The sequence below is a fragment of the Mauremys mutica genome, chromosome 3 (assembly GCF_020497125.1).
Source record: "Mauremys mutica isolate MM-2020 ecotype Southern chromosome 3, ASM2049712v1, whole genome shotgun sequence".
Taxonomy (NCBI): Eukaryota; Metazoa; Chordata; order Testudines; family Geoemydidae; genus Mauremys; species Mauremys mutica.
The window spans coordinates 114,798,299-114,813,869 of record NC_059074.1 but is presented as its reverse complement, the minus strand read 5'-3'; the positions used below and the strand labels follow the sequence as shown (position 1 = coordinate 114,813,869).

The 15,571-nt window shown below is 39.5% G+C and overlaps 1 protein-coding gene across 1 annotated transcript in view; it reads left to right on the top strand.

Moving 5' to 3' along the window:
• SYNE1 (spectrin repeat containing nuclear envelope protein 1) overlaps positions 1-15,571 on the top strand; it is a 468,360-nt gene that overhangs the window by 404,337 nt on the left and 48,452 nt on the right. The window contains exons 121-127 of the mRNA XM_045009096.1: positions 986-1,133; positions 2,851-2,945; positions 3,990-4,224; positions 5,096-5,290; positions 11,039-11,164; positions 12,117-12,272; positions 15,109-15,267. Of these exons, the coding sequence (XP_044865031.1) occupies positions 986-1,133; positions 2,851-2,945; positions 3,990-4,224; positions 5,096-5,290; positions 11,039-11,164; positions 12,117-12,272; positions 15,109-15,267 (1,114 nt within the window). The remainder of the gene's footprint in view (positions 1-985; positions 1,134-2,850; positions 2,946-3,989; positions 4,225-5,095; positions 5,291-11,038; positions 11,165-12,116; positions 12,273-15,108; positions 15,268-15,571) is intronic.

Here is a 15,571-nt window from a genome sequence, read left to right as displayed (position 1 = left end):
TTTGCTAGCTCCACTTGTCATTTAGGAGCGGGCTTTTTATAGCCCATGTCTTCCTGAGTATAGCTACATTGGCAAAAGCTCTTGTGTGGATGTAGTTAATCAGTATAAAAGTTCTTATACTTTTCTCTGAAACCAGCATAAACTATGCTGATATAAATACAGTTGTCCCAGCATCACTGCATGTACACCAAGGCTTTTGCCAGTATATTTATGTTGGTAAAAAAAAATCACATCCCCAACCAATGTGGCTGTGCCAGTAAAACTTAAATGTGGATCAGGCCTTTTTATGTTATCAATATTGCATTAACTGATGCTACTTGCCTTTGGGATCACAACTAGGGTTTCCGTCTACACTCAAAAGTTTTGTCAGCACAGTTATGTAGATTAGGAGTGTGAAAAATCACCCCCCCTAAACAATATAGGTTTGCTGGCAAAAGCCCTAGTGTAGATGTAATTCTCCTGGCAAAAAACCCAGTTAGTATAGATGCAGTTATCCTATTTTGGTATTCCATTTAGGGGCTTGGTTTAAGTTATATCATCAGAAGAACTTTTTTTAGCAGTGTGACCTATGTCTCCACTAGGGAGGTATAGCTCTGTTGGTAGATCTCTACTGGCAAACCCTTTTAAGTGGAGACATGACCTCAGGCATTGTTATAAAGTAATAATGAGCTTGTTCCTCTTTATATTGAGCTAAGAGGCAAAGGGAATTCTACCAAAAGAAAAGTTATGGTGGTTGTCTTTTTATGAACACAAGTTGACATTTTAAATGATACTATTTTTGTTTACATGTAGACTAAACAAATGGGAAAAAAGGGTGAGAGGACAAGGGGTTCCACATCAAACAGTCTTCTAGGATAAGGGCAGCATGTGGGTTTGTGATGGAAAAGCTGCATCAGCCAGAATTGTCATGACTCCCTGGAAACCCACTGTCATTTTATTTTGTGTGAGCTGGAGGCATTAATGAATCGACCTTTCATCATTTTAGTAAGCTGCAGTCTTTCTTGCTGCAACACCAGACCTTTTTGGATAAATGTGAGAGTTGGATGGAATTTCTGGTTCAGACTGAGCAGAAACTGGCTGCAGAGATTTCAGGAAACTACCAGAGTTTGTTGGAGCAACAGAGGGCACACGAGGCAAGTTAAAACAAACCAACTTTATGGAGAGACATTTTACCGTACCCTGAAATAAGCTACCTCTGTTATATCCTCACTGAGAATATTGTACCTTAATAATTTAAGCATGTGTATAGACCACTAGTGTGCAGTCTGTGGCCCATATATATATATATATATATTCTGTATATAAAAATCATCTTGTAATTTCACAGGGTTGTTTCTTCCATTTGACATCCCATTGTACTCATCTGCAGTGTTTGCTGCATCAATTCCCAGTCTTTTAATCTCCCAACACGCTCTTAGCTCCCATTGCTCCCCTGCTCCATCCTCGTCTCCCTGTCCTATCCAATTAGCTTCCTGGAGTGAGATTGAGATGATGGGAACTTCTGTAAATGTATTAACTACTAGCTTCTTAGCTGCCTTTCTGAAATTCTCAGGCCCACAGCCCTGTTTTGGCAATAACAAGATGATTAAGTGATGAACTCCTTTCTGTGCCACATACCTACCGGTAACAGAATTGATACTAGTTTTTTACATGGATTAAACATACAAATGGTGTGCATGTGTATGTTTTAACGTAAAACATTCTCTGCCTCAGGTTTCTACATATCCCCAAAAATACTGTCAGAAAAATTCTGCAAGGATATCAGAAAGCACCATTCTTCTGTACTGAAAAGTTATAAGATATATATTGGGTAAAAAATTCAAAAGATCTAAGACCCAAATTTTTGAAGATATTTAGGCACCTAACTCCCATGAGAAGTAATCACTGAAATACCTTTTAAAATCTGGAACTAAGTGACTTAGGAGCCTAAACAAATTTTCAATAGTAACTTAGGTATTTAGGGGCCCAAATCCTATTGACTTTGATTAAGACTTAGGGCTTGCAAGTGCCTAAGTCATTTTTGAAAATGGGATTTTGGCTCCCAAGTTGCTTGGGCACTTCTGAAAATATTACCTTGTCTTTCTTCCTCCTTGAGTCCTTCAGAAAAATATATTTTTAAATAATCACACAATGGACCATATGCTCACTGATGTAAATCAGCACAACTCCATTGACTTAAGCAGAGTTATGGTGATTCACTCCAGTAGTAATAGTTCTACTAAAAAGTTTTTAAAAATCCAAAATTTTGATTTGATTAGTGTAAAAATAAAAAAGTAGCCAATACATTTTCAGTGTCACCATGCAACTGTGCACCTCTGTCAAAGAGGGTTTATCAGCAATGTAAAATTGTCTTACAATGTTGTTAAGTTTGTACCAGGTTTTGGTTCAAAAATTCTGCATGCAGATATCTGACTTCAAAAAGCAAAGAACTAGAACATATTTATATTTAAAAACATTTCAGAAAATGAGAAGTGCACAAATACTCCCAAACCACAAGATTCTAAATTCCTCATACAGCTTGTGTTTAAAACATACTGTCAATCACAGTATTATCTCCAAAGGATGCCTAGAGCTGAGGTTCTGTTGAACTTGTTTAGCTTTTATGTACAGTAAAAAATATTCCATTCCTGGGAAGAATAATTACTCCTCCCTCCTCCTCCACAAGACTGAGAGTTTAATCCCATTCTCATTGAAGTTGATACCAAAACTCCCATTGAGCTCACCCGGAACAGGATTAAGCCTGAGTGAATTAAATGAGAAGTGAAATTTTTGCCGGTGATAGCAAAAACCTTTGAGGTGAAAACCTTTGAGACCTTTGCTTTGAAACCACTTCTGTCTCTTTTGTAATAGCTGTTCCAGGCAGAGATGTTCAGTCGCCAGCAGATTTTACATTCAATCATCGCTGATGGGCAGCACCTACTAGAGCAAGGACAGGTGGATGACAGGTAGACACTCGTGTGTTTGTTGTTTGTTTATGTGTGGTAACACATGCTGTATGCTAGGTAATTGCCAAACAGAAAAGAAGGAATATGGTGCTGACATTGAGGAGAACACCATTAAAACCAAACAGGCAGAGGATAGGTGGAAGTCGCAGAAGATGTAAGTAAAGCAGCTAAAGGTACTGATTGTCCATGTCTTGGTAATACAATGCTGTGTCAGCACAATACTGGGGGTTTTAATGTAAATTATTCTCATTTACTCCTCCAACTTGTCATTTTTGGGAACAGAGCAGCTCCGAGGCTGTTTCTGCAGGCTAGAATGCACATAATCCCTGTCACCTTCCACAATGACGTGCCTCCAAAATGCCCCCTACGTCATGGGGGCGAGCAGTGGGTGGTGTACAGCCAGCTACACCTGCTTTATGTCATTTGGGAATTACACTATCCCAGTAGAACCGCCACTGAGTCGTCATATCAGTTTTCTATCCACTTTGCACCACCAGAGCAGCACAAATGGGATGGAGTGAGAACAAGCATGTGGCCAGGAGAATTAAATATTAATGATGAAACAAGTAAAAATCAACACACACCACTAATGTATATGGAATGCTTTTGCTGTAGAGATGCCAGCCTTATTCAACTGTACTATATATCAGGACTTGCCATAAATCCCTCTCCCAGTACAAATGTTAGTTTCCTACTTTGAGATCAGTGATAGGTGTCTTTCATGTCTAGATTTGTCTGAGAGAGGGTTGTGAACTTGCATTGGGTTTGCCAATAATTTTTACAAAGATTTCAGTTTGGATTAAGATGTTTTCCTTGAGAAGAGAATTACAGCCTTTTGGTTCTGGCTATTGTCCTGAAATGTAGTAGTTTTAGATCCCAGTTGAATGTTAGCTGCCATGTGAAAGAGTAGTGCATCCCTTTCTACTCGGACTTTAGAGATAGCTGTCAGAAAACATACATTTTTCAGCTTTTCATTTATTAAAGAAATGGATCAAAGATACAGTTCTTACCCCAGGTTTGTATTGTTTGTTTGTTCTCTAATAGGGATGAGTTTAATCTGAAACTGACGCTGCTCAGTAATCAATGGCAAGGAGTGATTCGCAGGGCACAGCAGAGGAGGGGAATCATTGACAGCCAGATCCGCCAATGGCAGCGTTACAGAGAGATGGCAGAAAAACTACGCAAATGGCTGGTGGAAGTGTCCCATCAGCCAGTAAGTGGACTGGGTGGTGTTCCTATTCCACTGCAGCAAGCCAGAGCCCTGTTGGATGAAGTGCAGGTATGTCCAATATGTTAAAATACTTGTATAGTCCTTTTCCCATATGCTTTCATGTTTAGTTGAAAGGTTTTTTATCTTAAGAGTGTGCTAGAGTCGAATTAACTACAATAGTCATGGATCAATGGAGTCCAGCCACAGAAATATTGGACATAGTTGTTTTTCACAGTAGAGAATACACTTAGTAGCATGCCTCAGAAAGAATGAAAGCTCAATTTATAGCTCTAAAGAAATCCCAGTGACTTAGTGTTTAACAAAGACTATGCAAGCAACAACTAAGGATTTCCTTTCACCCAGTTACCTATTTCCTTGATTCACAACTGACCTCCCAATGAAGTCTGTATGTGCTCCTCTATGTTTGTTTTAATTAGTCTTTGGTCATAAAGACATACCAGAGCTAAGATAATGTTTAGAAGGCCTTGATCTCTCATGCTGTCCATCTTTGTGCAAAGTCAGACAAATCCACTTATTAGCTTGGAATTGGCAGGGCTGAAAATAGCAGTGCTGATGCACGTACGTGTCTGCTGTGCTCTTCACAGCAGAAGTCAGGAGAGAGGAGCTTCTCCCTTGCAGAGTTTCTGAACTACTCAGGTGGAGGAGGAGCGGGGAGAAGTCAGTTTTCTCATCCCCACCACCCTCAAAATCTCTGTATGCATTGGGGATGAAGAGAGGAAACCTTCTGTCTAGTGATCTACTGGTTGAACTGTAAAATGGTAGCTTTATGCATTTGGGTAGCAACCCACTGTATCTAAGCTAAGATCTCTCATGTAGCAATGAAAAATGTATTTTACCAATGCTGGCTTTAGGGTCATTTACACGTAATAGCATCTTGTTTTTAATTCCAGTGAGTTAACAAATCATTGACTTTTTGCAGCTTAGAGAGAAAGTTCTCCTACGGCAACAAGGGAGTTACATTTTAACTGTGGAAGCTGGGAAGCAGCTGCTGCTCTCTGCTGATAGTGGAGCTGAAGCAGCCCTGCAGACAGAACTCACGGAAATTCAGGAGCACTGGAAATTAGCCACCATTCGTCTTGAGGAACAGAAGAAACAGCTCGCCTTCCTACTGAAAGTAAGTGCACGTGCTGAACGAATAGGCACAAAACCACACACAATAACTATTATGGCAGAGTGAAGAAGTGTAATCAAGAGGAATGATCATAGGCTTTGGCATCAGGAATTCCTGTGTATTAAATCTTGCTTTGCCACTCGCTCACTGTATAAACATGGGCAAGTCATTTAACTACACTGCTCATTTTCCCCATTTATAAAATAGGAGTAATAATACTTCCCTCTCTTATGTGACTATTGTGAATATTTACTAGTTAGTGTTTGCACAGCACTGATGTGTAAAGGTCTATATATGTATTAAATATTATGCTGATACTTTTAGTGAACATTGCAGAAAGCATGTGCATTTTATTTTGCAACATTATGATTAATCATTCCACATATACATTGTATTACAAATATTGCAAATCTCCCCCTTCAACTCAAATGCCAGTATATGGATTTACCTAGCCACCAAATAATCTAGTTTTCTCTCCAGCATCTTGACTACTAATTATTTAAGACAAATTTCTTAGATCTTGGAGGAGAGACTGTTAAAACATGTTTTAATTTAAGAAGTCTCCAAAATGCGTGCTAAACCCAATGTAAGCACCCAACATGATAGACTGGAATTTAGCCACATCTCTTTCATCTATTTCATGAATGGAAATGGGACATGTCATTAAATTCCCATGGATGATGATGAAATATTTTTGCAACTGCAGCACATTGTTGACTTTGATTCAGTTTGTGATCCACTATAACCCTCAGATCTTTTTTCAGAAGTACTACCTACTTAGTTATTCCCCATTTTGTAGTTGTGCATATGATTTGTTCCTTCCTAAGTGAAATACTTTGCACTTGTCTTTCTTGAAATTCATTTTGTTGCATTCAGACCAGTTCTCTAGTTTGTTACAGTCATTTTGAAATCTGAATCTGTCCTCCAAAGTGTTTGCATCCCCTCCCAGGTTGGTGTCATCCCCAGATTTTATAAGCATACTCTCCACTCCATTAACCAAGTCATTAATGAAAATACTGAGTAGTGCTAGACCCAAGATTGACCCCTGTGAGACCCCACTAGGTACACCCTCCCAGTTTGACAGTGAACCATTGATAACTACTCTTTGAGTATTGTCTTTCAACCAGTTGTGCATCCACCTTCTAGTAAATTCATCTAGACTGCATTTCCTTTGTTTGTTTATGAGAATGTGATGTGGGACTGTCAAAAATCTTACTAAGATCAAAATATATCCCTTCTAATGGTTCCCCCATGGATTAGGCCAGTATCCCTGTCATCTTCTAGCATCCCCCACACCTGACAATACAATAATTCAGGTGCCTTCCTGGTAGGCTGGGGAGCTCACATGGATGATCAGACAGTATATAGGGCATTTGGACACCTCCGGAGACCAGAACATATACACATCTTCTGGAACATGGGGCAGTTCCAGAATCTCACAAATCATTTCTACCACTCATCCGTGTTCTCAGATCTTCATAATGTTGGACAGTTTAACAACTGTATTCTCCATAAACAAGCAGGGAAGAGGGAGATCCATCCCCCTGTGTATAGAAGTGGTCACCTTATAGAACTGGTGTATCAAGGACCATATCACCCTATTGGCTGCATACCTTCCAAGAGCCCAGAATTTGTTGGCAGACTGCCTAAACGGGCATTTTGCCATTGATCACAAGTAGGAATTATGTGATTCAGTGGTGAACAGCATTTTGGGCAAACAGGAAGTACAACAAATACTGCTGCATGGGAGCTCAAGGTCAGTACTCCAGAGGTGATGCTATACTACTGCCTTGGATAGATCACTTCAGCTGTTCCTTCCTTCTCATCCCACTACTACCTCAGATTCTATGGAAGATTTGACTGGATAGGGCACCCTCATCGTCCTCAAATGGCCCAGGCAATTCTAGTTTTCAAGTCTTCCTACAAATGTCATCCCATCCACTTAACAGCATTTGGCCTTTCTTGGATCTCTGAGACTAAAGAGACTAGCAGATTCAGACATTCCAACCCACTTCATCTCATGCATCAAGCCTAGTATGTTCCTGCTCTGAAGCTGTGTAACTCATTCTTAATAGCAGAAAAGCTTCCACCAGAAAATGTTACCTGCCAAGTGGAAACATTTCTCTCTCTGGGCCAAGCAAAACCCAGAGACCACGATATTCCCTCTTTTTTAGACTATCTTACTCTTGTGACAGCAGGCCTTTCTCTTAACTCACTACAGGTTCACCTGGTGGCAGTCAGTGTATGTCATCCAACATCGGGTGGTGTTTGATTTTTTTCCTCACTTTTGAAAGGTCTGATCAGAACCTTTCCTCCAATAAAGAAACCAGCCTCTCACTGGAATCTTAACTTAGTGCTTTCAGCACTCACTAAGCTACCCTTTGAACTACTAGCTAAGTATTCTATGTCTCAAATGTCGATAAAGGTTGCCTTTCTCATTGCCAGCACTTTGGCCAGAAGAGTAAGTGAACTTGGGGCCCTAATGGCCAATCCATCATACACAATATTCCATAAAGTCAAAAGTTTTCTCTGACCACAACAAAATTCACTCCTAAAATAGTTTCAGAATTTCACATAAACCAGTTGTTTCACTTACCCATGTTTTTCCTGAAGCCTCTAACCAGGAAAGGAGACTTCATCCCATTGACATGTGACAAACACTGGTATTTTACCTGAAGAGAACAAAATCTTTTCAGAAGGTCACCTGGCCTGTTCATTGCCATAGCAGAATGAGTACAAGGACAAGAATCTCCAAGTGGATCTCTGGCTCTATCGTATTCTGTTACCGGTTGGCACAGTTTCCTCTCTCACCCAGGGCAAGGGCTCTACAAGGGCACAAGCAGCCTCAGTAGCATCACTTCACATAGTTGCCCTCCGAATATTAAGCAGGAGCACCTCTTGGAATTCCATCTACATGTTACACCTTGGCTCATGCATTCTTTGGGACAGTGATTTTGGAAGCAGTAGTACCACCTGCATCACTGTTCCCTCCTTCTCTTTGAGTACTGTTCATCACCCACCCACAGTGGAATCCCTTCAAAGAAGGGAAAGTGACACCTTATTGTGTAACTGGAGTTCTTCAAGATGTGTGTTCTGGGTCTGTATTCCACCTCCCACTCTCCTTCCCCTCTGCTTTGATTTTTGGCAAGATTCATAGTAGGAAAGAAACTGGAGAAATGGTCAGTCTGCCCCACCCCTGACATCCTCAGTGAGGAGCATGAGGAGAGAGCACAGGCCAACGGACATTGCTAGCAAGAATTCCCCCATCTCATGTTCATGGAGCACAAATGAACCCAGAGTGGGGTACAGATAGGGACCACGCATCTTGAAGAACTCCAGTTACAGAAAGGCAAGTAAGTTCTCTATCCACTGGGCCCTGGCTTCAGTCTCCTTTCTCAGCTACGCTGGAGTTTTCTCCACCAGCTCCCATACTGAGCACTGGCCCCTCGACTGAGCCTTCTTGAGGTGTCTGTTCTCCTACAGACTCTGGCTTAGGACCCTTCTCAGGATTCCCAGTGGTTCCTCCCCTCAGACTGAATTCTCTCTCTTTTATGAGGCCCACGTTCCATAAAGTTATCACCTGGTGCCACTTAGTCCCACCCGTCTCGCTGAGAAGCAACTAATTACTTACAACTTGGGTTCAGTAGATGTAACTAGTTGGCTCTTAACCATTTTTCATAATGTCTCTAGTTTTGTTATAAGTAGGAGGAAGCAAAATAGTTCAAGAAAAAAGGGCCAAACCATGTATGGTTTGTAAAAGCGCAAATAAATAATTCTCTCTTTCCAGCCTCCTTCCTCCATACCCACCTTGCACAAACTTTGCTGCTATGTCATCAAATCCCTTACCAGGTCTGGAAGTGTCATGCACTTGAAGTCTTCCTGGTAGTTAGGGAAGTCTAATGGATTCTGAAATCCCTGTGATCAAGCAAAAATATGTAACATGACATTCACAAGTGGAGAAGGGGAAGAAACTTAGAATGAGAGTTGTACAAACAGTCTTGTGCCAGCTCACATTAATTTCAGGTACCTGGGTCCCTTGTTGCACCCCAGGGGAAAAGACAGTACTACAAATTGGAAGGTATGCTATAACTATATACATTTTATTTAAGTAATCATATAATGTAATATTTTCAGATTCTTATTAATTGTACATTTTAGTATGTAAGAAAATACTGAATGATATATTGCTTATTTACTAGATAATTAACTTTTGCTCATGATTTGTGTCAATCTGCATTAAGATGGTAACTGAGATTTAATTAAACATACAAAACAATTTTTTTATTTAAATGTTTTAAGAGATTATGATAAGTTTAGGCCTTAACGTATTTTGTATTAAATTCAGATCTCATTTTAAACCGGCTCATTTTTAAAAAGAAAAACTTATTATGATTTAAATAAAAAAAAATTTGAATATAAAAATCATTGATTTTTATCCACCATAGTTATGACCTCATTAAGACAACAGAAATGTCAGCAGTGGCAATGGAAGTTCTTACTGAAGATGAGTGGTGCCTTACATTTCAGAACTTGAATCTTTAGGTAGTTAAAAGTGTGCATCAAAAACTCCAGTAAAAATACATGCATGATGACTTATGCCACTTGTGAGAAATTTTGGCTAAACAGCTATAAACAAGTGGCACTGTAAGTACAATTCATCCACATAAACTCACAAGGCTTTCTTTTTCATGCATTTCACTGTTGAAACCAGCAAGGTCTAATGCATTCAGCAACTTGCAAATGCAACTTTACAGAGCATGTGTCTAGTTTATTCATTATGTGATATTTAGAAATAGCCCTGACACTGAAATGTTAACTGGGTCTGTGCTTTTTGATGGAATGATGCATTTGCCTTCCTCTTGCTTACTACATCATCTGAAGATGGTCGAAAATCTTTGATCAGAAGGAAACGTGTAGTCTATGACTGCAAAGTCTTTTTGTTTTATTTTTGAAAGGTAATGTGATAGCAAAACTCTTTCTTATGCTGAAACTCGCACCCCCCAAAAATGTACAGAAATAGAATCTTACCACTTCAAGGGAGAAATCAGCTGGCGTGTTCCCTGTATTCTTAACTGTTTTCCCCACACACACACACAGACACACACTTTTATCTGCTATCATAAAAAGGAATTTGTGAAGCTAAATCCTGGCCTCTCTAGTATCATACAACTGACATTCTGCAAAATAAACGTATAGCTGTATTCCTCTGAGTTCTTTAGTCTGGTCAATTCCTGCAGTATTTATGTATGTCAGCTGTTGTCGACTAGGATTTTAGTAGACTGAATGGGATTACTTCTTCAAAGTACAATGGGTTGCCTAATGAAGTCATTCCTAAGGGGACTCATGGAACCCTTTTTGGCAGAGAGAAGCAACATTGCAAGGTCAAAATCAGACTTTGAGGACTCTGTTGGCAATAGGAGGGGTTTAGTTTTGCCTGCTGCTAGCACTGGAGCACAGCACAATAGACAATATGCTCTACTGGTGCATGCCATCCAGATTCTGAGACTTGAATGTTATACAAAAAGGGCTTATGGGGACATCCTATTATGCAAATCTCCTCACTGCTTGTTGATATTGGTGCCATGAGTGCAGAGGACTGGACTAGATGACCTCTTGCGGTGGCTTCCAGTCCTATGATTCCATGATTATTTAGTCAGCTTGAGTGATTCAGCATGATGAGTCTCTTTCCACTCTCTCCCTCCCCACCCGTTCATCTGGAATAAAGTCTAATAATAGTTGTTCTGCTTTCAGGACTGGGAAAAATGTGAAAAGGGCATAGCAGACTCCTTGGAGAAACTAAGATCCTTCAAGAAAAAGCTTTCTCAGCCATTGCCCAATCACCACGATGAGCTGCATACAGAGCAGATTCATTGCAAGGTAAAGCACTCAGCACCATCTGATCTGCAATTTGCTTGTCTTGAAACATCTTTAGCCATTATGAGCCTTGGCATTACTGACTATATACACCAGCAGCCCATAATTACTGCATGTGCAATTTCCTGCCTGTGTCTGCATGCACATTTTGTGTGTGCATCTGTTCGTTAGTGTTTGCATAGCACTGATTGATGTTTGTACAGCACTTAGAAGATATAGGTCCTGTCTTTAATCTAACATAGGTTTAAATTAGGTTACATCAATGTAAAACTAAAGTAAATCGGATCAGAATTAGGCCCATAAAGAGCTATAAAAGTGCTAAGTATTGGCGGTTCTTTTTAGTTTAGAAGTTCTTACTGCATGATTCTTATAGATGAGACAAGTAAAAGTTCACAGATTTAAAAACCGTGTCATTTCAATGCTCTTTACTCCTACTCAGGATAATTGTAGGTCACAAACTTTTATCCTGCATTAGTTGCAATTTAGAAACAAACTGGGAATCCCAATCTCATTCTTTCTTTCTTAAAATCAGAGGGTAAACATGGTGCAGACTGCAAAGGTGATCACTAGAGATGAGGCCAAACCAAAATCTTGAGTCCAGATAGGCCTGAACTTTGGAGAAGTTAGACTCTGGGATTTTAGTTTAGACTCATTTCAACTTGTTTAAGGGCTGATGTATCTTGCTGTATCAGTTTTACTACCAATGGGACCTCCCTTCTAACTGAAAAATAATGCTGTCTTATAGGTGGTCTATTATAAATTATGCTATTAAATATAGTTGTAACTCTCCATCTAAACATTGGCTCTGTTAACAGACTTGGTTTGCTAGATACAATAGGACTTCAATGCTAGGGCCTATGGTTAACAAGTAAACACAACTTTGTATAACACAACTATTGCCAAACCTCTAGTAACATAAAGAGCTTGATTTTTTTTTTTTTTTTTTTTTTACCAGGAGCTAGAAAATGCTGTTGAAGGGTGGACGGATGACCTTGCGCATCTGACACTGCTGAAGGAGACTCTAGCTACCTACATCAGTGCTGATGATATCTCGATCCTCAACGAGCGCATTGAGCTGCTGCACAGGCAATGGGAGGAGCTGTGCCACCAGGTAAATGTGACACTGAACTTGGATGTGATTATGCATGTGAAAGGGGCACAGGGACAGCTGAATATGGTTAGCAACTGTTAGAACAGACAGGTACCAGCTGGATGACAAACCTGGCATTTGAATTTGAACTGAGACTCATCCATTTGTAAGGTATAATCTCATCAGTCTCCTAATGCAGAGGCAGAACTAAGGAAGTAGAATTTGGCATGTCAAATGCAAGCTTTATCCAGAGGAACAACACACACTTTTGAGGATAGGGCGAGGTGGGAAATATTTTCAGCCATACTGATTTACAGATATTTAAAACAAAAGAGTGGAGAAAATACCCACTAAAATTCAGGAGTTAGCAGATGTAATCTTAACGTGATCACTCACTTAATAGCAAATTTAGAGTGGAATAACCAAAAGTCTGCCCATGAAATGGAACAATAATCACGAAGAATCTCATTCCAGGAAGGAAATTGTGACTAACTTCATAGTTAAAGGATGTGTACAGTATGTGTCTGCAATCTCTAAAAGGGTTCATCCTTACATTCCTGGAGACCAACTTTCCTGGTGAAATGTCCATTGAAATCAATGGCCATGCCAAGACCAACAAAAGAAAGAAAGCCGGATTATGTATTTTATTATAACAGCAGAATATTTCCTCTTAAAAGCTTTGCTTCTCTGTGGAGCTAAGATTAATAACAGTCCAGTGTATCTTCAAGTATTTGCTTTAGTTACCACTAATATTTCAAGACTTCCTGTAAATGATCACTTTACTGAGCCAGGGTATAAACAAACTCAGAAAAACTATATTAAAGCTAACGTTAAATTTATGGCATAATAGGCCCACAGGAATACAGAAGAAACAGAACAGCATCATTGGCTTGAGGGAGGTGGGGACAAGATAGTCTGATGTGAGAAAAAAATCTACTGTACTTTGTACTCTTGATATGCTTTTCCTTGTGTTTAAAAAAAAGACTACACATTTCTCATTCTCTTTGGCTTGGCTGCCCGCTTAATTCCTTGGCACCATGTGGGAGATAAATACACAGTGCTCCCGGTGCATTTTATAGTTGCTGCTTATGCTTAGAAATCCTGGCTCCAGATTTAAAGTTGCCACCTATCCCAAATTTTCCGGATTGCCCTGATTTTACTTGTGTACTCCAAAATGTATCGAGCAGTGAAGAACCATTTCACTGTCAAAAAACAAACAAACATTGTAGGTCAGCAAAACATAGTTATATTGTGCCAGTGACGTGATATCCTTTCTCATTATGGTATGGTGCAAACAAATCTGTCCTGCAGGATAAACATTAAAAGGTATCAAAGGAATAGACTTAGTTTTGGAAACCTGTAGAATTCCAGGATGCTTTTCCTGTCTTGTGAATGAATTTGATAGGGTCATGAGAAAGAGAGACAATTAAGCAGCATTCATGGGTGAAAAGCTTTCATGCATCATAAACTCTCATGAAACAAAGCAGAAGCTGAAGTGGCTGCATGTGGGTGAATGGACTAGAAGACCTTTTCCATATAGACTCTGACTGGTTTTCCCAGATTCTTGCAACGCACCTTTCATGCTAAAGGGGAAGGCTGATAAAAGATTGGATGTCTTAGTCTGTTATTTATATATTTAACCTTCCAGGATGTAATCGAATGAGGCTTTTTTTTCTTGTTCAGTAGTTGGGTGTTACCACAAAAGGAAATGTGCTGTCATTTGTATCTGAGTTTAAAAATCAAAAGCTTCAGTTAGAAGAGCAGTAAGTTATATACGAAAGAGCAGGTGCAATGCTCATATGATCAGTGGAGCTGATGTAGAGTCAGAAGCAACTCATGTTTCAGATGAGGAGGAAGAAGCTGTAGTAAGTAGGATGCCATTACATTGTAGCCATGTGATTATCAGAAATTCTGACAGGAGAGATTAGTTTACTGTGAATACTGTGTTTAATATTCTTTCAAGTCCTCTTCATATTTGCCCAAATGTCTTGTAATTCACAGTTTGAGATTGAAATATCATTCTTCTAATTTCTTAAATATACAGCAGTCTCTTACTTTTCAAGTGACGTTACACAAGCCTCCGTTTCCTGTGTATGCTGTTGCTTTGTTCTCTGTTTCAGTCTGCACTTATCGCCTGTTCATTTCTGTCATAGCATTCTTTAGCCCTTGGGAATCTCTGGTCACGGAGTAGCAATGTTGCAAAATTAGAGGCACTCACAAAATATGTGCATGTGGACACAAGCATGGAATTGCACATGCATTTGCAATTGCTTGGTTTATGAGTGCTGCCTATCTCATCCGTGCACACATTTTACAGATACAATTGACATACCAATTGTTTATAGTTTGGCCATACCATGTATGCATCCTCCTAGACATCCATTTGGTTTGCGGTCTTAAAAATGTCATTGTTCTAAGGGTCAGGCATCTATTTTGTGCTAAACAATCTGTCTCTGTTGGAGTTTGTGCTTCCAAATAAACAAAAGTATCAATGTACATTGTAATTCTTAATAAATGAAAATATTGACTCTAAAGACAATGAAAGAGCTATTTTATAACTGTGCTATGGAAACCTGAATTAAAGACCACAGGTTTGTATCTTATCATGAAGCAAATTATATTTAGAGTATACTCTTTCCTGTGTGCAACAGGATCTGGCTACCGGCATCCTAAGATTAATGTTGACCTTGAATTTATAATGAGTCCTGCAAGATTTTTGCAGCACAACTCCCTTTTACCTTAATGGCAGCCAGGTAGCTAAAACTCTTTGCAGGGCTGAGAATTTACCTCTGAGAACTAGTGTGTTCTCATCTACTAACTGTACTCTTTTATTGACTCCCTCTGTAAACATTACAAGATCTCCTTGCGGCGGCAGCAGGTGAATGAGAGACTGAATGAGTGGGCAGTCTTCAGTGAGAAGAACAAGGAGCTCTGTGAGTGGCTGACACAAATGGAGAGTAAGGTGTCTCAAAATGGAGACATCCTCATTGAAGAGATGATAGAGAAACTCAAGAAGGTAAAGTTCTTTTGGTTTTATATGTTTAACTACTGTTATGTGCACCTTTTCCTCTTCTCTTTCTGGGTTATCAGAACTTGAATAATCTGGTACTGGCCTGTGTTATAGACAGAACCACTGTATTAAATGGGCCACTGGTCTGATCCAATATATGGCAGTTTGTATGTTCCAATGAGAATTTTTGTCAATGTTTTTCTCTAATTATGTGCCTTTTCCCTGTGCTTCTTGAAGTGGATTTCTCAAAATACAAAGAAATACCCCAAATGAATACACCACCAAGAAAGGTGAATGCTTTACTAAATGC